The sequence below is a fragment of the Malus sylvestris genome, chromosome 13 (assembly GCF_916048215.2).
Source record: "Malus sylvestris chromosome 13, drMalSylv7.2, whole genome shotgun sequence".
NCBI classification, from domain to species: Eukaryota; Viridiplantae; Streptophyta; class Magnoliopsida; order Rosales; family Rosaceae; genus Malus; species Malus sylvestris.
This window is the reverse complement of record NC_062272.1, coordinates 5,341,185-5,356,054: the sequence shown is the minus strand read 5'-3', so window position 1 is coordinate 5,356,054 and position 14,870 is coordinate 5,341,185. Positions and strand designations below refer to the sequence as shown.

The 14,870-nt window shown below is 39.6% G+C and overlaps 3 protein-coding genes across 3 annotated transcripts; 1 reads left to right on the top strand and 2 right to left on the bottom strand.

The window, feature by feature from the left end:
• Window positions 1–89: 89 nt before the first annotated feature.
• LOC126595788 (exocyst complex component EXO84A) lies at window positions 90–3,978 on the bottom strand. The gene is made up of 6 exons (XM_050262092.1): window positions 3,615–3,978; window positions 3,139–3,236; window positions 1,900–2,944; window positions 1,028–1,738; window positions 760–896; window positions 90–482 (listed from the first exon to the last, which is right to left on the bottom strand). The coding sequence occupies exons 1-6, from the start codon at window positions 3,786–3,788 to the stop codon at window positions 314–316; spliced, it is 2,334 nt and encodes a 777-aa protein (XP_050118049.1). The 5' UTR covers window positions 3,789–3,978; the 3' UTR covers window positions 90–313.
• A 457-nt stretch (window positions 3,979–4,435) lies between these two features.
• On the bottom strand, window positions 4,436–6,502 carry LOC126595803 (glycerol-3-phosphate acyltransferase RAM2-like). The gene is made up of 2 exons (XM_050262111.1): window positions 5,755–6,502; window positions 4,436–5,538 (listed from the first exon to the last, which is right to left on the bottom strand). Exons 1-2 carry the CDS (start codon window positions 6,364–6,366, stop codon window positions 4,648–4,650), a joined length of 1,503 nt encoding a protein of 500 aa, XP_050118068.1. The 5' UTR covers window positions 6,367–6,502; the 3' UTR covers window positions 4,436–4,647.
• Window positions 6,503–10,930: 4,428 nt separating this feature from the next.
• Window positions 10,931–14,817, top strand: LOC126597267 (hydroxyproline O-galactosyltransferase GALT6-like). The gene is made up of 7 exons (XM_050264045.1): window positions 10,931–12,079; window positions 12,279–12,511; window positions 12,591–12,881; window positions 12,984–13,112; window positions 13,201–13,374; window positions 14,087–14,194; window positions 14,275–14,817. The coding sequence occupies exons 1-7, from the start codon at window positions 11,203–11,205 to the stop codon at window positions 14,482–14,484; spliced, it is 2,022 nt and encodes a 673-aa protein (XP_050120002.1). The 5' UTR covers window positions 10,931–11,202; the 3' UTR covers window positions 14,485–14,817.
• The last annotated feature ends 53 nt before the right edge of the window (window positions 14,818–14,870 follow it).

The window sequence follows — 14,870 nt, the reverse complement described above, 5'->3', positions numbered from 1 at the left end:
CATCTAAGTTCTTTTCCACACCTAAAGCTCGTTTGGAAGGGTCAGAATCGTTTATGAGAAAACTAACTTCTGGTAAACTTATTAATAAGTGTTGATGAGTTTTATCACAAAAAACTTTGGTGATATTAGAAGTGAAATCTCTCACATCTTAACTGTATATCTTTTTTCATATTCCCATTGTAGGTTTCTTATTCTCCAACGCCTTCAAATCGGTAAACATCATAAGATGTATTAATTGGAAAAATGACCATCCATAAAACAATAAAAAAAAATTTGTTTTATTGTTGTTAATGTAGAATCTAAATGAATATAATTACTCTCTGTAGTGCTGAGAAAAACCGGTCTCACTTCCATGAGAAGATCTTGCAGATTGATTAGGGCTCATAACGTCTTGTTCCACATTCGAGAAGTTGGCCTTCCCTGTCAGCATCTTTATTGCTATTTGAGCTACTTCGGCAAACCAGTCGTCCTCCGGCAAAACACTGCCCAAAAGAAATAGTTTTATCGTTAGGGTTACACTGACCCCACTTAGTGGGAAAAGGCTTTGTTGTTGTTGTTGTTAGGGTTACACTGACCAATGCTAATTTACAATGGTGCCATTTGATTCCGAGTCCTTAAAGAGATTCCGAGGTGTCACCTATTGTTTACAACTATGTGCCTATCATTCTCGTCGCAAATAAGATTATGTTCAACTTTTCTCATCAGACGATGTAATTATATAGATAGCCAGTTTGTTTACAATCTTTCTCTTATACATACCTGTATGGATCTATTCCGGTAGCAGTCACTGCATCGATGGCTCGAGCAATGATGTTCTTTATAACTTGATGCAGATTCCGAGAAAGGTACCGGCCTTGCGATGTGAAAAGCAACACAAACTCCATATCCAAATAGAACTGCATACAAATTAAATAAAGAATTGTTCACAAGCGATATTGGGGGAAGGGGGAATCAAACTTTGGACTTAGGTGCGGGGATGAACGCTCTTAGTCAATTAAGCTACTTTTGTTCTCATGTATGTTTATACCTGTTGAAGGCCGAGAGGGCCTAATGGATTTGGCCCTTCAATTTCTGCCCAGAAGTTCTGATCATCTGAAAGCCACAAGATCACAGTCTCAGTCAGTCTCATTAGCAGGATAGTCGCAAACCTTTCCCTCCCTACAAAAATATCCGTTGCAAGGTTCGCCAAGGTTGTCAATTTTGTGAAAAGTTCCTGAAGTATCGGAGATGGGAACCATTCGGGGTCTAGGTTTCCGTCCATGCTGGTGTACATTTGCGCGTTAAGGCGCGTGTCCCCATCTTCAGTGAAGATGAGATCAAGGGCATGTAGTCTGCAGAAGCTGTCTCTCAACTGCTCGACCGAGCGTTGAAGCCTCCTCTTCCATTCCCTGCTAGGTTCCGGGACACGATTTCCCCTGTCCGAAGATCTTTTAGGGGTTTCCATTGGTCTATTAGCCTGCTGACCCTGCTGTAGGGGCAAAAGCTTCATAGCAGCTCGTGGTAGCAGCTCGTCTGCTAGCAATGATGCGTTTGCTAGCAAAGCTAGCTGTTGAGCTTCTGTCTCCGCCATCCTAACAAGTTTATGTCTTGATCCTTCCAAGTTCTCTTCAGTCTCCGCTGAACCAGGCACTGCATTCATCAATATAGTTACATACGAGTTAAACGCTTGTAAAATGCCTTCTAATGCCGGACCATCCAACTGCAGGGTCTCAAGCGGCACCATATCCTCAAGAAGTTCCTAAATCCATTAGATATTATTAGCACAAATTAGTAGTTCAGAAGCTATCTGCATGGTCAAAATTATGCCATCTCGTTTTCCTAACGCCGTGATAGTGACAAATTGAATTAAGTTGGAAATCTCAGAAGAAGTACTAAAGTAAAAGTGAGATCAATGATCACCTGAACCATTGAATTGAATCTGTGAGCACTGCTTGAAAGCTTTGGCTGGTTTTGGCTCATAGTAGTAAGAGATGAAGTCGAACCCATAAGGCGTGAGCCTACCGGTGGATAAAGAAGCATCCAATCATCAGCAGCAGCTAATGCAGCACTGCTCTGTTCAATTCTTTTCAAGTTGGAGTACAATGCCTGCTCAATGAATGGCCTGAAATGTTTCAATAAGACAGGAGAGAGGCACAACCCGCGATCTTCTAATAGCGAACAGTGTCCCAAGCATATATGAACACACTCTGCGGCAACTCTTAGACTCCCGGCAGCTGCTGATGAAGCCAGAACATGCCTTTTTAGGAGCTGAGCAAAAGCCTCGGTCTGTTTGACTGCCCAAGTGACAAGTTCAGATGTATAAGCGGGCTCCTCACTGAAAACTGCCAGGGAGTCACTTGCCGCTTGCGCAATGCTTGAGAAGACCAGTTGAGAAAGCGCAGCGATATATGCTCCGCCATATGAAGTGCTAGATAAGCTAAGACCTTGCATATTAGACTTCAACTTTTGATGGTGAGCATTGAGCAGCAACGTGTGTGAACGGGGACCATCCCCGAGCTTTTTGAGAGCTAGAACAGCTGGGCGAAGCTCAACGATACGCGTGGAAGGTTGACTCATTGTCTCTGCCAGCTGATCCATCAATTTTTGCCTCTGTTCAGTGATGGTAGTCTGCAGTGACAAGAATGCAGCTGAGGTTAATTTATTCCTGTCCTTAGCTTGTTGCACTATGCGTTCACCTTCGTCCAAGGCAGTTAACGCTTCATCCACTCTTCTTTCGGCCAATAGAACCTCGAGGGTGTCCTCGAATTCTCCTGACCAGTTCTCAATCTCAGAAAGTTCCTTACTTTCTACTAATATGTCCTCGTCATTTAAATCTTCGTTGCCAGTGGACAATGAATCAACTCGAGTTCCATCAGATAAACCGTGAACTAAAGTTGCCTGACTAGAGAGGAGATTTCTCATGGAAAGGAGTTGTCCCTCAAGTTCAGTGATTTCCCTCGATGTACTGCAAATGAACCAATACAAACACTTTCATGGTGTAATATGTTATGAAAATTCTAAAGTTCCAATACAAGGGGTGAGGAAATTGAAACCCAATTGCAAGAAGTCGGAAATACCTTCATGATTAAGCAACTGGCCTAATTCACGTTTATTAAAAAATCATCGCCATTACATTCAAAGAAAATTGTGCTCACTCACCGGATAAATGCCGGATAATTAGCGTAAACACTTTTACGCATTTCCTCTGCAGACGCCTTCTTCAGGTCAACAAGGTAAGAGTGGAGGTGCTTTATTTCCTGTCATCATCACCAACCTATAAACTGTAAGACCTTGTTTGTTGTGCTGCAGGATTTGGACTTAGGTGGAACGTGTTCACCGCTACCACAGTGTCCCAAACCACTAATACACTCCATATACACAAATAGTTCCGAATGTCATGGTACCGATGAACCCATTTCATGTAAGTCTATCTCACTAGGTAAATAGTTTCGAAAATAAATTACTGAGAACTAGCTCTAAATTCTTCACCATGCATCACTAAAACTATTAGTGAACACGATTAATTGCATAATTACGAAAATCCCATTTTGATTTTCCTAATTTGTGAAGATTCCCATGCATTATTTTCATGAAAAATATGAAAATCAAGAGAGGGAGAGAGAGAGATTGGGGACCTTCTCACTCATGGTATGGCATTTGGTGGTGACGTAGACGTTGGGGTCGAACTGGTTGGTTTTAAAGGCCTTGAGGCGATCTTTGAGCGGAAGATTGCCTTCAAGCTCCCACGAGTCTCCAATGCTCGACGAAATCGATCCGTGTGAAAGATGTGAAATCGTCGTCGAGTCCATTGTTAATTACGATTAATTAATTCTTCTTCGACGCTTAATTAAGCTGGAAACAAAATCAATGCGATGATTTCATGATTTTGATCGCAGAGGGAGAGAGAGAGGGAGAGATTGAAGTGGGAGGAGGAAGAGGAAAATGAGGGAGACAAAGGCGGGGAAACGATATGCTCATGCTTTGCAACCATTTTACAAACACGTAGGAGGACTCGCTTTGTTTGTTTTAGATCTATCATGACCATCTGTTGGCCTATAAATTGAATCTATCATAGCCGTTTGATCTTCACTTAAATGTTTTAGTTTTTTCATTTTTAAAAGGATGGTGTTATTGACGTATAAAATAATATTTGTACAAGGATTTTTTTTAGTACTAATAACAACACCTCTAATGTCGAGATTGTATATGTTTGAAAGTGTCAAAATGACTAATTGTAAGCGTTGCTAAGAGCGTTTAACAAAAAAATTAAAAAGTACTTGGATTTAATATGAAATTTTAACGTGTTTTTTTTCTTATTCAAAAGATATCGACGGTGGGGGAATTTCAACGTGATTTTGATAAATGTTCTTTTGGGAAGCATTTTGTAGGTGTTTTTTTTTTTCAATAAAAATTATAATATGCTTCTATCAAATTTTTTTTTTTCAAGTAAGAAATATTTCATTAATTGATATTATTCTAAACAAAGAATAGGGAAATACAAATACATAATTTATTCTTGATAAACATTCTACTTTCCCATGCCATTTATTTCTACATAAACATTTAACCAGGCTAGAAAAAGTACACTTAAATAAGCTTTTTCCCCAAATATAAGCTAGTAAATCAAAGTTCTAAAAACTTTAGAAAAATAATTCCCAAAATATAAAGCTAGCAGCCCATGACTTTACTGGGATGGAGCAACGGCTTCTCAGTCACGGTCCCATCATTTCCGGCAAGAGCCCGGTACTTATCCTTCCTGGTGAACCCGGTGTATTCATACGAAAGGCTGGCCGCTATAACCCTCTGAATATAATTCGCCACCTCATGGCTCGACTTCCCGGCCCCACACGTCATCTCCGCCGGCAGCTTGTTCAAAAAGGTCACCTCGTACGCCGGGCTTGGGTTCATGAAGAAGTAGAACGGGTCCATCCCTTTCCACCCACGTGCGGTGGTCCCGTGGAACATGCTCATTTTGTTGACCATCGCCACCGGGACCAGCTCGTCCGTCAGCTCCGCGAAAAGTGCGGAGAATCTCAGGAGGAAGGGTTCCCGACACGTGGTGCCTTCCGGACAGATTGCCAGGTCACCCTCTTCTAGAAGCTTCTTGATCATGGCGGCGTCGAGGGCCCGGTCGCGGTTGAGGCGGACGGTCTTGATTGGGGAGATGAACTCGGAGAGGCGGGAGACAGAGTAGGTGACGGCGGGAATGGGGCGGCCGAGGGCGGTGGAGAGGAAGATGGGATCGAGGAGGGTGCGGTGGGAGCAGATGAAGAGGACGCCGGTGAGTTTCTTGGGGGCGGGTGGTGGGGTGCCCTTGACTGTGACGCGGACGCCGAGGGCCCAGAAGGCATAGTAGACGAGCGACATGGGGAGGAGTGCCCCGGCTGAGATACGGAGGCAGGCGAGGAAGAAGCCGATGGGGAGCCAGAGGAGGGTGAGGAGCGCCACGAGAGGTGTTGGCTTTTGGACAAGACGGCCGTCGTGGAAGATTATGGGCTTTGGTAGCTTGTCATTTGTTACTGCTTCCACTTCTTGTATTGCTGGCACCATGTAACCCTCCTGCAACAATTTTTCACATTTACATGTTTTAATTAAATTTAGTTAGATGACACTAATAAAATAAAAAATAGAATAATTGTATAAATGTCTTATTGCATGAAATATTTTAGAATATAATAGTGAATTTGCATATATATATATATATATGATTGAGAGTTAATATTAAAACAAAATAGTATTAATTAAAACGAAAAGTTAGCATGAAAATTGTCGAACCTTGCATAATTTCATGAAAGGAATGTCAGTGTGCATATCACCAAGCCCAATCTCTGGCTGGACATCTCCAAAAGCCTTCTTAAGAGCATCTGCCTTCTTCTTTCCCACAAGCACACCAGGTGGGGAAACAAACCCAGTAGCCTTACCCTTATAAGTCGCCACTTCCGTCCCCAAAACCGTATCGAATCCAAGAAAATCCTTCAAGAAAGGCTCCACCATGATCCTCGGATTTGCAGTAAGAATACATCTCTTTTCGCATGCAGAGAGAACGCGCCAAGACTCGGGGTGCAAATCGCTCGAGTAAAATTTAGGCAGCACGGCTCTGGCCACGGACTCGATCTCCGAAACCCTAACGCCGGCAAACGTTGCAAAGATGAGAACTTGGATTCCGGCTGATTCCGAGACAAAGTAGTAGAGGAGTCCGGCTAGTGGTGTAACTAAAAGCAAGAATAGGAGCCTCAGAATCCCACCAACCTCAAAGGCAATAAGAGCAAAGTAAGGGAAGGAGCTTCGGCCTCTAAGCAAAGTCCCGTCCATGTCGGCGACCACCGTGTGCTTATCCCGTCCATCCGATGTGCACTGATCAACCGTCGGGAACTTCGCCATAGTCATACTGTAACAACTTTTTTGTTGTTATAAAGTAAGTTAGAGATAGCGGATATTCGAACTCAAAAACTTTGTTGATACAAAATATGAAAGATGGTTCGAACTATGATTTCAAAAACTAGGGTTTAAACTTTAGAGTACTCTTTAGCTGATTTTGTTTTTTTGTTTTTTGAAATAAAAGTTGTACATGCTATATATAGAGAGAAGCGCAAAAGTTTATAAACTTTAATGCCAGGGTGTGCATTAAAAGACAGATTTTGCAATGTCATCAGAACAAGAGTGTTGTATGTCATATGTTATTATATAAGTGAAGTGAAATAAGACACGTTTAGAACCATGTGACAATGTTTTTTAAACCAATCTTTAGTAAAAATGTAAGTAAATTTTGCAAAAGCACTTGAAATATTTCTGACCAGAAGCACATAACTAGTACTTCTTGTATGAAGTACTTTAAGTGCTTATGAAACCCATAAACATTTTTTTTAAAACACTTTCAGTAATTTTAAAAAGCACATAGTAATGAGTATTTTTTTTTTCAAAGTGTTCCTCAACTTACGTAATGACATATATAACGTATATGTTCATATTCTGAGCACACTGAAAAATCTCTCGTATTAAAAGGGACAAATTTGGATTATGATTTAATTAATTTATTAGAACAATGAGAAAAAGGTGGCGTTGATAAGAGGGAACTTGGTTGTGCGCGGCAATTCGCTGCTGTCTTTATTTGTTTCCACCGCCAACTTCTTTGTCTTTGTGTAGTTGCAGACATATTACTACGTATACTGGTTTAAAAGCGAAGTGCGACTTTCTTACCAGATAACTGCTAACGTACATAATCAATTTAATTAATTTTTGGCTACTCAACATTCAACATGTAGTACACGTGACTTAAATCCAAAAAAATAATTTACTCGATTGTGACTCTCATCGATTCATCATTGACATGAATTTTAAGCCAAGGGAACAAATTCAACTTAATTAATTACGTGCATGATGCTGAAAAGTTTTTGGTTGACAAAGTGCAAGTGGTGGTTGATGGACCTGTCACCTGTGAATTCTTATGAGTATTTGAAACTAGTGTTGTTGGTATGTTGTAAATTGTGGAATAGGATCCTCTCCGATGGCATCCATCCGGATCCTTCTTCTTCCTTCTTCTTCAAAGTCCGGTCGGCATCATGACTCACTCGGAGCTGGTTATCGGCAAAAGCGTGGGTGTCATCGAAGTTGGCAAGGTCGTAACAACGTACTACAACTCGTAGTTTTGAAATTGTGCTATTTTCGAAAAAACTCACAGATTAACTGAAGTCCGCATGGGGCATTGGATTGAAACCGAAAAATGAGAGAAGTAGCAAGGGAATTACCTGGAATTGGGAGAGGAATTCAGCTGGGCGGGTGAGATCCGGATAAGATCATATCCTGTAAATTGTAATAGAGTGCAAGTTGTACAGCCGACTCATAAAAACGCATTACAATATAAGTGAATTATAATATCATATGATAGTATAACGGTTATACCAAAAAGAAAAAAAATATTGTGAAGGATTTGCATGGTCCTTATTGGACTTGTATTCCCCAAGACCAAAGCCGAACCAATATTTGACAGTTTGGTTTGAGCAGTTTGGGCCTAATAAGCTTGATTCTTATTTTATCTTTCTTGGCATCTTATCAACCTTGTTAGCCGAAGTGCACGAAAAAATGTCATATAACTTGCGACATACATAAGTTTATTTCTGAGCAGTTTAGCACAAACTATCATAAAATTCAGCCATTGTCATTCGATTAGTTGGTTCGATCGAATTGGTTCTTTAGAGCATTTACAATCATATTTTCTATTTTTGAGTCAAATTTTAATTAATGACATACCATTACCGCTTTGACTCATTGTCATTCTTAAGAGAGATTTTCAATGTGCAAGGAATATGGTATGGTACACCAAATGTTATAATACAAGTAATTGATACTTAAAAAAAATATTTTCAACCACTTATATTATAACACTTGATGTACCGGACCGTTTTCCTAGTACACTAAAAAAATTTATCTATTCTTTTAGCTCTTACTCTTATCTTTAATTTATGATGATACTATCCACACAATCATTGTTACTTTTCCCACGTACTTTATTAATTTATATTATTTGATAATTTTCAATTTATTTAATCCGACGACTGAAATTGAAATGAATGTGAAAAGGATTGATAAAAAAATGTGTGGAAAACATCACTCTTTTTTTGCAAAAAAAAAAAAAAAAAAAAAAAAAAGAAGCTGACTTGGCCCCATAAGCAAATTAGTGGACTCTGATGACATAAATTGTCGGTCTCACGGGGATTTGTCCTTTCTCATCTTTTTTTTTTTTTTGTTATTTTCTGTTTATTTTCTTGTTTGTTTTGGAAAGCTTTCACACTCATGGGCGAAAAGAAAATAATTGGAAAGTTCAAACTTTACAGCAAATAATAGCATAATTCAAGCTGTAATAATTTGGTTAATTAATGCATGTGAATGTGATTAGGCTATCTTATTGCTTAATTAATCAAGTGTAATAAAAAAATTTAGCCCCCATGGAATATGATACCTAGAAGGACAAAGACATGCCAAGATGTCGCATTCACGAAAACGATATCGGCCCATCATTTATCATGAATCAAATTCGAGACCTTGAATGCACGAGAGGAATGTTTTAACTTATACACTACTCGTATAATGCATTTTTTATTGGATTATCTTGGGACATTTTAGTTAAAATTGGTATATGAGATTTGCATAATTCTTCATTTTGATCATTGAGATTTAAAATCAATATAAGTCGTCGTTAAGTTTGTCCACTGTGAATCATTTTTGTATTTCGTGAAAAATCTCTGTTGAATAAGGACCAAAATGATAAAAATATCCTCAATTTAATAAACAATACACCAATATAATTTGACAAAAATTAAGGGTATATTGTCATTTTCTCCTTATTTAACAAAAAAGTATTTGTAGAAGAGCCAAAATGATTGACGGTGGACAAACTCATGGACCAATTCTAACAATTTTTAAATCTCTAGGATCAAGTGAGAATTTATGTCAATCTCAGCTATGATTTTAGCTAAAAAACCTTATCTTGCTAAAATCAAGATACAATTCTTAAGTAAATTATGCAAATGGATCGTTGGAAAATAAAAACGTTTTGGCTCACTTCAATAACTAGACATTGAAATGGAAAAAATAGTATCCTCTCGCTTTTATTTCTCAACATGTTCTAACACTGAAATGCAAGTTTTCCATTCCATTGACCAACATGCCTATAAATACTAAGATATGTGGAAGGAAATACGCTTAAATTTACAGAATCTATGAAAAATATAAAACGTATTTGTAATCCTTCAAAATTTCAATTGAATTCTCGATATATATATTTTTAATACTATCTTAATTTTATTTGGAACTAAATTTAGGAGACAAGTGGCACAAAAACAAGTTGGTGCAAGTGGAGCGCACTGAGGAATGAGGCGCACCACTAGCGGACCAACCAAACTGTGTTACTGTTGTACATATTTGTTCAACTTCAAATCCCACGGGTGAGCAGCGGCCCCCACCCGGTGCAATCACGTCCTCAACGGTCTCACAAGTCCAACAGGATATACATATCAAGTATTGTTTATGTTCATTTATTGTATATCAAGCGGTTAGTTTTTATTAAGTATAATTTATGTTTATTTTTAAATAAAAATATTTAAAATAATTTGTAATCGTACGATATATGATAAACGGATATAATTCACGAATTTCTGAAATTCTCACAAAGAGGATTCAGACTCCTCACAAGTCACACCCCTTCAATTAGTCAAGTTACTTTTGAACGAGAAGAAACATTTTGTATCAATATTTTAGACATTCTCCCTTTCAAAAACTACATAATCAAGTTACTTTACAAAATTCTTATGAAATTATATTTGCTAAATCATTTTTATAAGGGATTTAGACAAAAATCTTTGTTATGAATAAAAGAAAGAATAAAACTTCTACTTCTAAAATTAGAAAACGGCCTACAATTTCAACGTGTAGTTTTTTTTTTTAATAAATAATATTGTCTATATTAAAATGAAGAGGAAGTTGATTAAGCCTTATAATGGACTAGTAATAATATGATTCAAATTTACCTTTAACGAGGATGAACCTAAAACATCTAACTCACAAATGAATATGAATACTCTTAAACCTTAGTACTAAGTGACAACGTACTTTTTTATTTTATATTATCCCTTTTAATATATTTTTTTACTATACAATAGGAACAAATCTCAAAAATAGAATGAAAAGTTGACCAAGAGTTGAAGAATATGTGGGAGCATGAACCACCTCGTATTCTTTCTTCATTACAAAATTTGAGTAATAAATATATTCAGTTAAAAAATTATGATAAATAATAAATTAATTACCAAAAAAAATACTCTAACCACGTGCCGACGCCACCTCGGACTTATTTTGGAAGCTAGTTGCGCAAAACGGCGCCGTTACACTCGTGGAGCGTGTGAAAGCAAATAAAATTTAGTTTCCCTTTACGGCATGGAAATTGAAAGGCGTCAAATTTGCCAAAGACAAATGTCTGAAAAATTCAAGCTCTCTCTCTGAAAAATATTATTTAAAAATCTACATCTGCATATTTACGAAAATAAATTCAAGCTTTCACTCTGTCACTGTGAGTGCGAATTAACCCTTGATTTTCCCCAATTTCTTCGAATCTAGGGTTTGCAGGAAGCAGGGGCAGCAGAGCAAACCCACTGATTCAGTGATCGTTCTATGCCCATTGTCCGAAACAAGCAGAAATTTTGAGGGGCATTGCGGGAATAAAGTACCCAGATGAAGCGAGGCAAGTTCGACTCGTTGCTGCCGCCGAGTCGACTCAGAATGATTCAGGTTTTTATTGGGGGAGTGATCGTCTACCTGCTCCTGATCAGCTTCGAAATCCCCCACGTTTTGAAATCCGGGTTTGAGTCTTCGGGTTTGGACGACGGGCTGTTCGAGACGCTGGAGGACGCATTTCCCAGAACGTTTTGGCTCGAGAGCGAGGAGGAAATGGGCGAGAGGGACGTCCCGAGTAGGCCGGCGGAGGACGCGTTTCGGGTCGCCGGCGGCTCGCCGTACCGGACCCCCCAGCTGCAAATGCGGGGGGTCAAGAAAGTTTCCGGCTTGGTGTTCGAGGACACTCTGTTCGGCGGCAATGTCAGTAAGGACCAAGTCTCCGAGCTTCATAGAACCGCCAAGAGCGCTTGGGCAGCTGGGAAGAAGCTCTGGGCGGAGCTCGAGGCCAGAAAGCTCGAGTCTGAACTGAAGACCAAGCCCGAGAACCGCTCTGAGCCGTGCCCGTACTCGTTTTTGCTGTCCGGGTCGGAATTTGAGTCCCGGAAACGGGTCATGGTTCTCCCCTGTGGGATGACTCTGGGGTCTCACATAACGGTGGTGGGCACGCCGAGGTGGGCCCACTCGGAGTACGATCCGAAGATTGCGGTGCTGAAGGAGGGAGACGAGGCGGTGATGGTCTCGCAGTTTATGATGGAGTTGCAGGGTTTGAAGAATGTGGAGGGGGAGGACCCGCCGAGGATACTGCATTTCAATCCGAGGTTGAAGGGGGATTGGAGTGGGAAGCCGGTGATCGAGCAGAACACTTGTTACCGGATGCAATGGGGCTCGGCGCTCCGCTGCGAGGGGTGGGGGTCCCTGGCTGATGAAGATACTGGTAGGTGGCTTCATTGTGTTCTAATTGCGTTGCTTAATGAATTGAGAAATAGGGGTCTTTGTGCTGCATTTAACTAAATGCTAGTTTGGTAGGTAAATAGTATGTTATATTAGATGTGTCTAACTAATCTAAATAAAGCGGTTGTGATTCGATTAATCAATGTTCTGATGCCACAGTCTGTTTCTTTTGTTTTGTGAAGTTGATGGACAGGTGAAATGTGAGAAGTGGATTCGTGATGATGACAATAAGACGGAAGAATCAAAGGCCACATGGTGGTTGAACAGGCTGATTGGACGAACGAAGAAGGTGACCATAGACTGGCCATACCCTTTTGCAGAGGGAAAGCTGTTTGTTCTTACCGTAAGTGCTGGTTTGGAAGGTTTCCATATCAATGTCGATGGGAGGCATATCACTGCTTTCCCTTATCGCACGGTGAGTACCCTTGTGTTGTGATATTGGCCTACACTGTAAGGAATGCGGAATATCATAAAATTTTATTTGTGGGTGACAGGGATTTGTTCTTGAGGATGCTACCGGACTCTCTGTAAATGGAGACATTGATGTGCACTCTGTGCTTGCAGCCTCCTTACCCACATCACATCCTAGTTTTTCACCCCAGATGCACCTTGAAATGGTTACTAAGTGGAAAGCTCCGTTTCTTCCCTATGGGCATGTAGAGTTGTTCATTGGCATTCTTTCTGCTGGGAACCATTTTGCAGAGCGTATGGCTGTGAGAAAGTCTTGGATGCAGCATAAATTAATCAAATCTTCGCGTGTTGTGGCTCGTTTTTTTGTAGCATTGGTAAGGAATGTAGAATTTGTGTTTTGTGCTTTGATAAACCAATCGTGCATTATTTCTATTCTATGTCAAATATTTACAGTATTCGGAATTATATTTTGACAGCACGGAAGAAAGGAAGTGAATATGGAGCTAATGAAAGAAGTAGATTATTTTGGGGACATTGTTATAGTTCCTTATATGGATAACTATGATCTGGTAGTATTGAAGACTGTTGCAATCTGCGAATATGGGGTAAGCTTCATAACAAGACTTCAATTGTCTTATACTTATTTTTTACTTGTGGATAATACTTAACATCGACGTTTGTGGTTGTTTACAGGTTCGCACGGTGCCTGCAAGGTATATCATGAAGTGCGATGATGACACATTTATCAGGGTGGATGCTGTGCTCAAGGAAGCACGGAAAGTTCGTGGATATAGAAGCTTCTATATTGGAAATATGAACTACCACCACAAGCCTCTTCGCCATGGTAAATGGGCAGTGACGTATGAGGTATGCATTATTCTGCCCTTCCCCAATGATTCTAAAAGACAATGTACACAAACTTGAGATTTATATACATCTTCTACTGTCTATAAGTCCTTTCTGGTCTTCTCTAAATCATTGAGTAATTCTGATCTTCTCAAGTTGTATACGTCCTTTAAATGTATTGCTTGGGATTAACATTCTCTTATCTGATTTTAAGGGCAATGCATACAACTTGTGATTTTTACTAGTTTTTCTTCTAATGCTTAGCTTTGATCTTTTGCCTCATGTTTTCTGGTAAATTCTGTTTGTGACGCCTCTTAGTTGAGTGTTGATGCTTTGGATTAGAGTAATATTTTTTCCTTCAAGGTGTTTAGAGATCATGTGTTTGTACTTTGTAGCAATCAAGAGATGAACAAATTTTTACTTAAAAAAGGAGATAGAGGAACCACTATTTAGAAATTTGACAGCCTTAGTATTCGTACCAAACTCTAGCTTTTATCGTGAATATATCGTTTGGTTTTCTTATTCTACCTCATTGTCATTTGCCTCATTGCATATGATGACGTATGCGACTGTGACTGGTGATTAGAATTAGATAGTATTTGCTATTTAGCTTCTGACAGTCAATATGTCATTTAACGTTGTCACTTTTTAGCTCACATTCATATAGAATTGATATATGGGTTGTGTCATGAACAATCTCTCATCCTTCATTTTCTTCCTTGCTGAGCTCCAGGAATGGCCAGAAGAAGATTATCCACCCTATGCAAATGGTCCAGGATACATAATCTCCTCTGACATAGCAAAGTCCGTCGTATCCGAGTTTGAAAAGCACAAGTTGCGAGTATGTGATGAAAATACTGTTTTTTCCTTGTTAGTGCGCGTGCAGGTCTCCATATCGTTAAATTCATATGTGTTGTGCAGTTGTTCAAGATGGAAGATGTGAGCATGGGAATGTGGGTAGAGCAGTTCAACAAATCCAAACCAGTGGAGTATGTGCATAGCGGGAAGTTCTGCCAGTTTGGGTGCATCAACGACTATTACACCGCGCATTACCAATCTCCGAGACAAATGATATGCATGTGGGACAAATTGCAACAACAAGGGAAACCCCAGTGCTGCAATATGCGATGACCAGGAATATGCATTGATCAAACATTTTTTTGCTTACAGTGTAGAGAATGTGAAAAGAAGAATACAGAGAAACAAGTTTTGCAGTCACAGTATCCCGCTGTAAATATCCGGTGGGGGTTAACTCTGTCCAAAATTTCGCACCTGTTTTACTTTCTCGGTCCCTCATTTACCGTCTTTACAATTGTAAAGAAGCTAGATGGAGAAAGTTACTGTTCTGTTCTTTAGAATCTGGCTAACCAGATATGGTGATGGAACAGTGGATTGCATTCTGGAGCTTATCTGTAAAGTGTTGCTACAGAAAGAGCCTTTGTAATGAAAGTTTATTCTTTCTTAGTGGTGATGGTGCTACAAAAAGGAGGAACCAAATTCCCTAACCTTCTTTCTCT

Excerpts from the sequence above, each read along its gene's own strand:
- LOC126595788 (XM_050262092.1), bottom strand. The coding sequence starts at position 3,788 with ATGGACTCGACGACGATTTCACATCTTTCACACGGATCGATTTCGTCG. Across the intron at positions 3,237-3,614 it reads GCCATACCATGAGTGAGAAG|GAAATAAAGCACCTCCACTC; the intron begins GTCCCCAATCTC and ends TGATGATGACAG. Across the intron at positions 2,945-3,138 it reads AATTATCCGGCATTTATCCG|TACATCGAGGGAAATCACTG; the intron begins GTGAGTGAGCAC and ends GTTCATTTGCAG.
- LOC126595803 (XM_050262111.1), bottom strand. The coding sequence starts at position 6,366 with ATGACTATGGCGAAGTTCCCGACGGTTGATCAGTGCACATCGGATGGA. Across the intron at positions 5,539-5,754 it reads CTTTCATGAAATTATGCAAG|GAGGGTTACATGGTGCCAGC; the intron begins GTTCGACAATTT and ends AAATTGTTGCAG.
- LOC126597267 (XM_050264045.1), top strand. The coding sequence starts at position 11,203 with ATGAAGCGAGGCAAGTTCGACTCGTTGCTGCCGCCGAGTCGACTCAGA. Across the intron at positions 12,882-12,983 it reads CTCGTTTTTTTGTAGCATTG|CACGGAAGAAAGGAAGTGAA; the intron begins GTAAGGAATGTA and ends ATATTTTGACAG. Across the intron at positions 14,195-14,274 it reads TTGAAAAGCACAAGTTGCGA|TTGTTCAAGATGGAAGATGT; the intron begins GTATGTGATGAA and ends TGTGTTGTGCAG.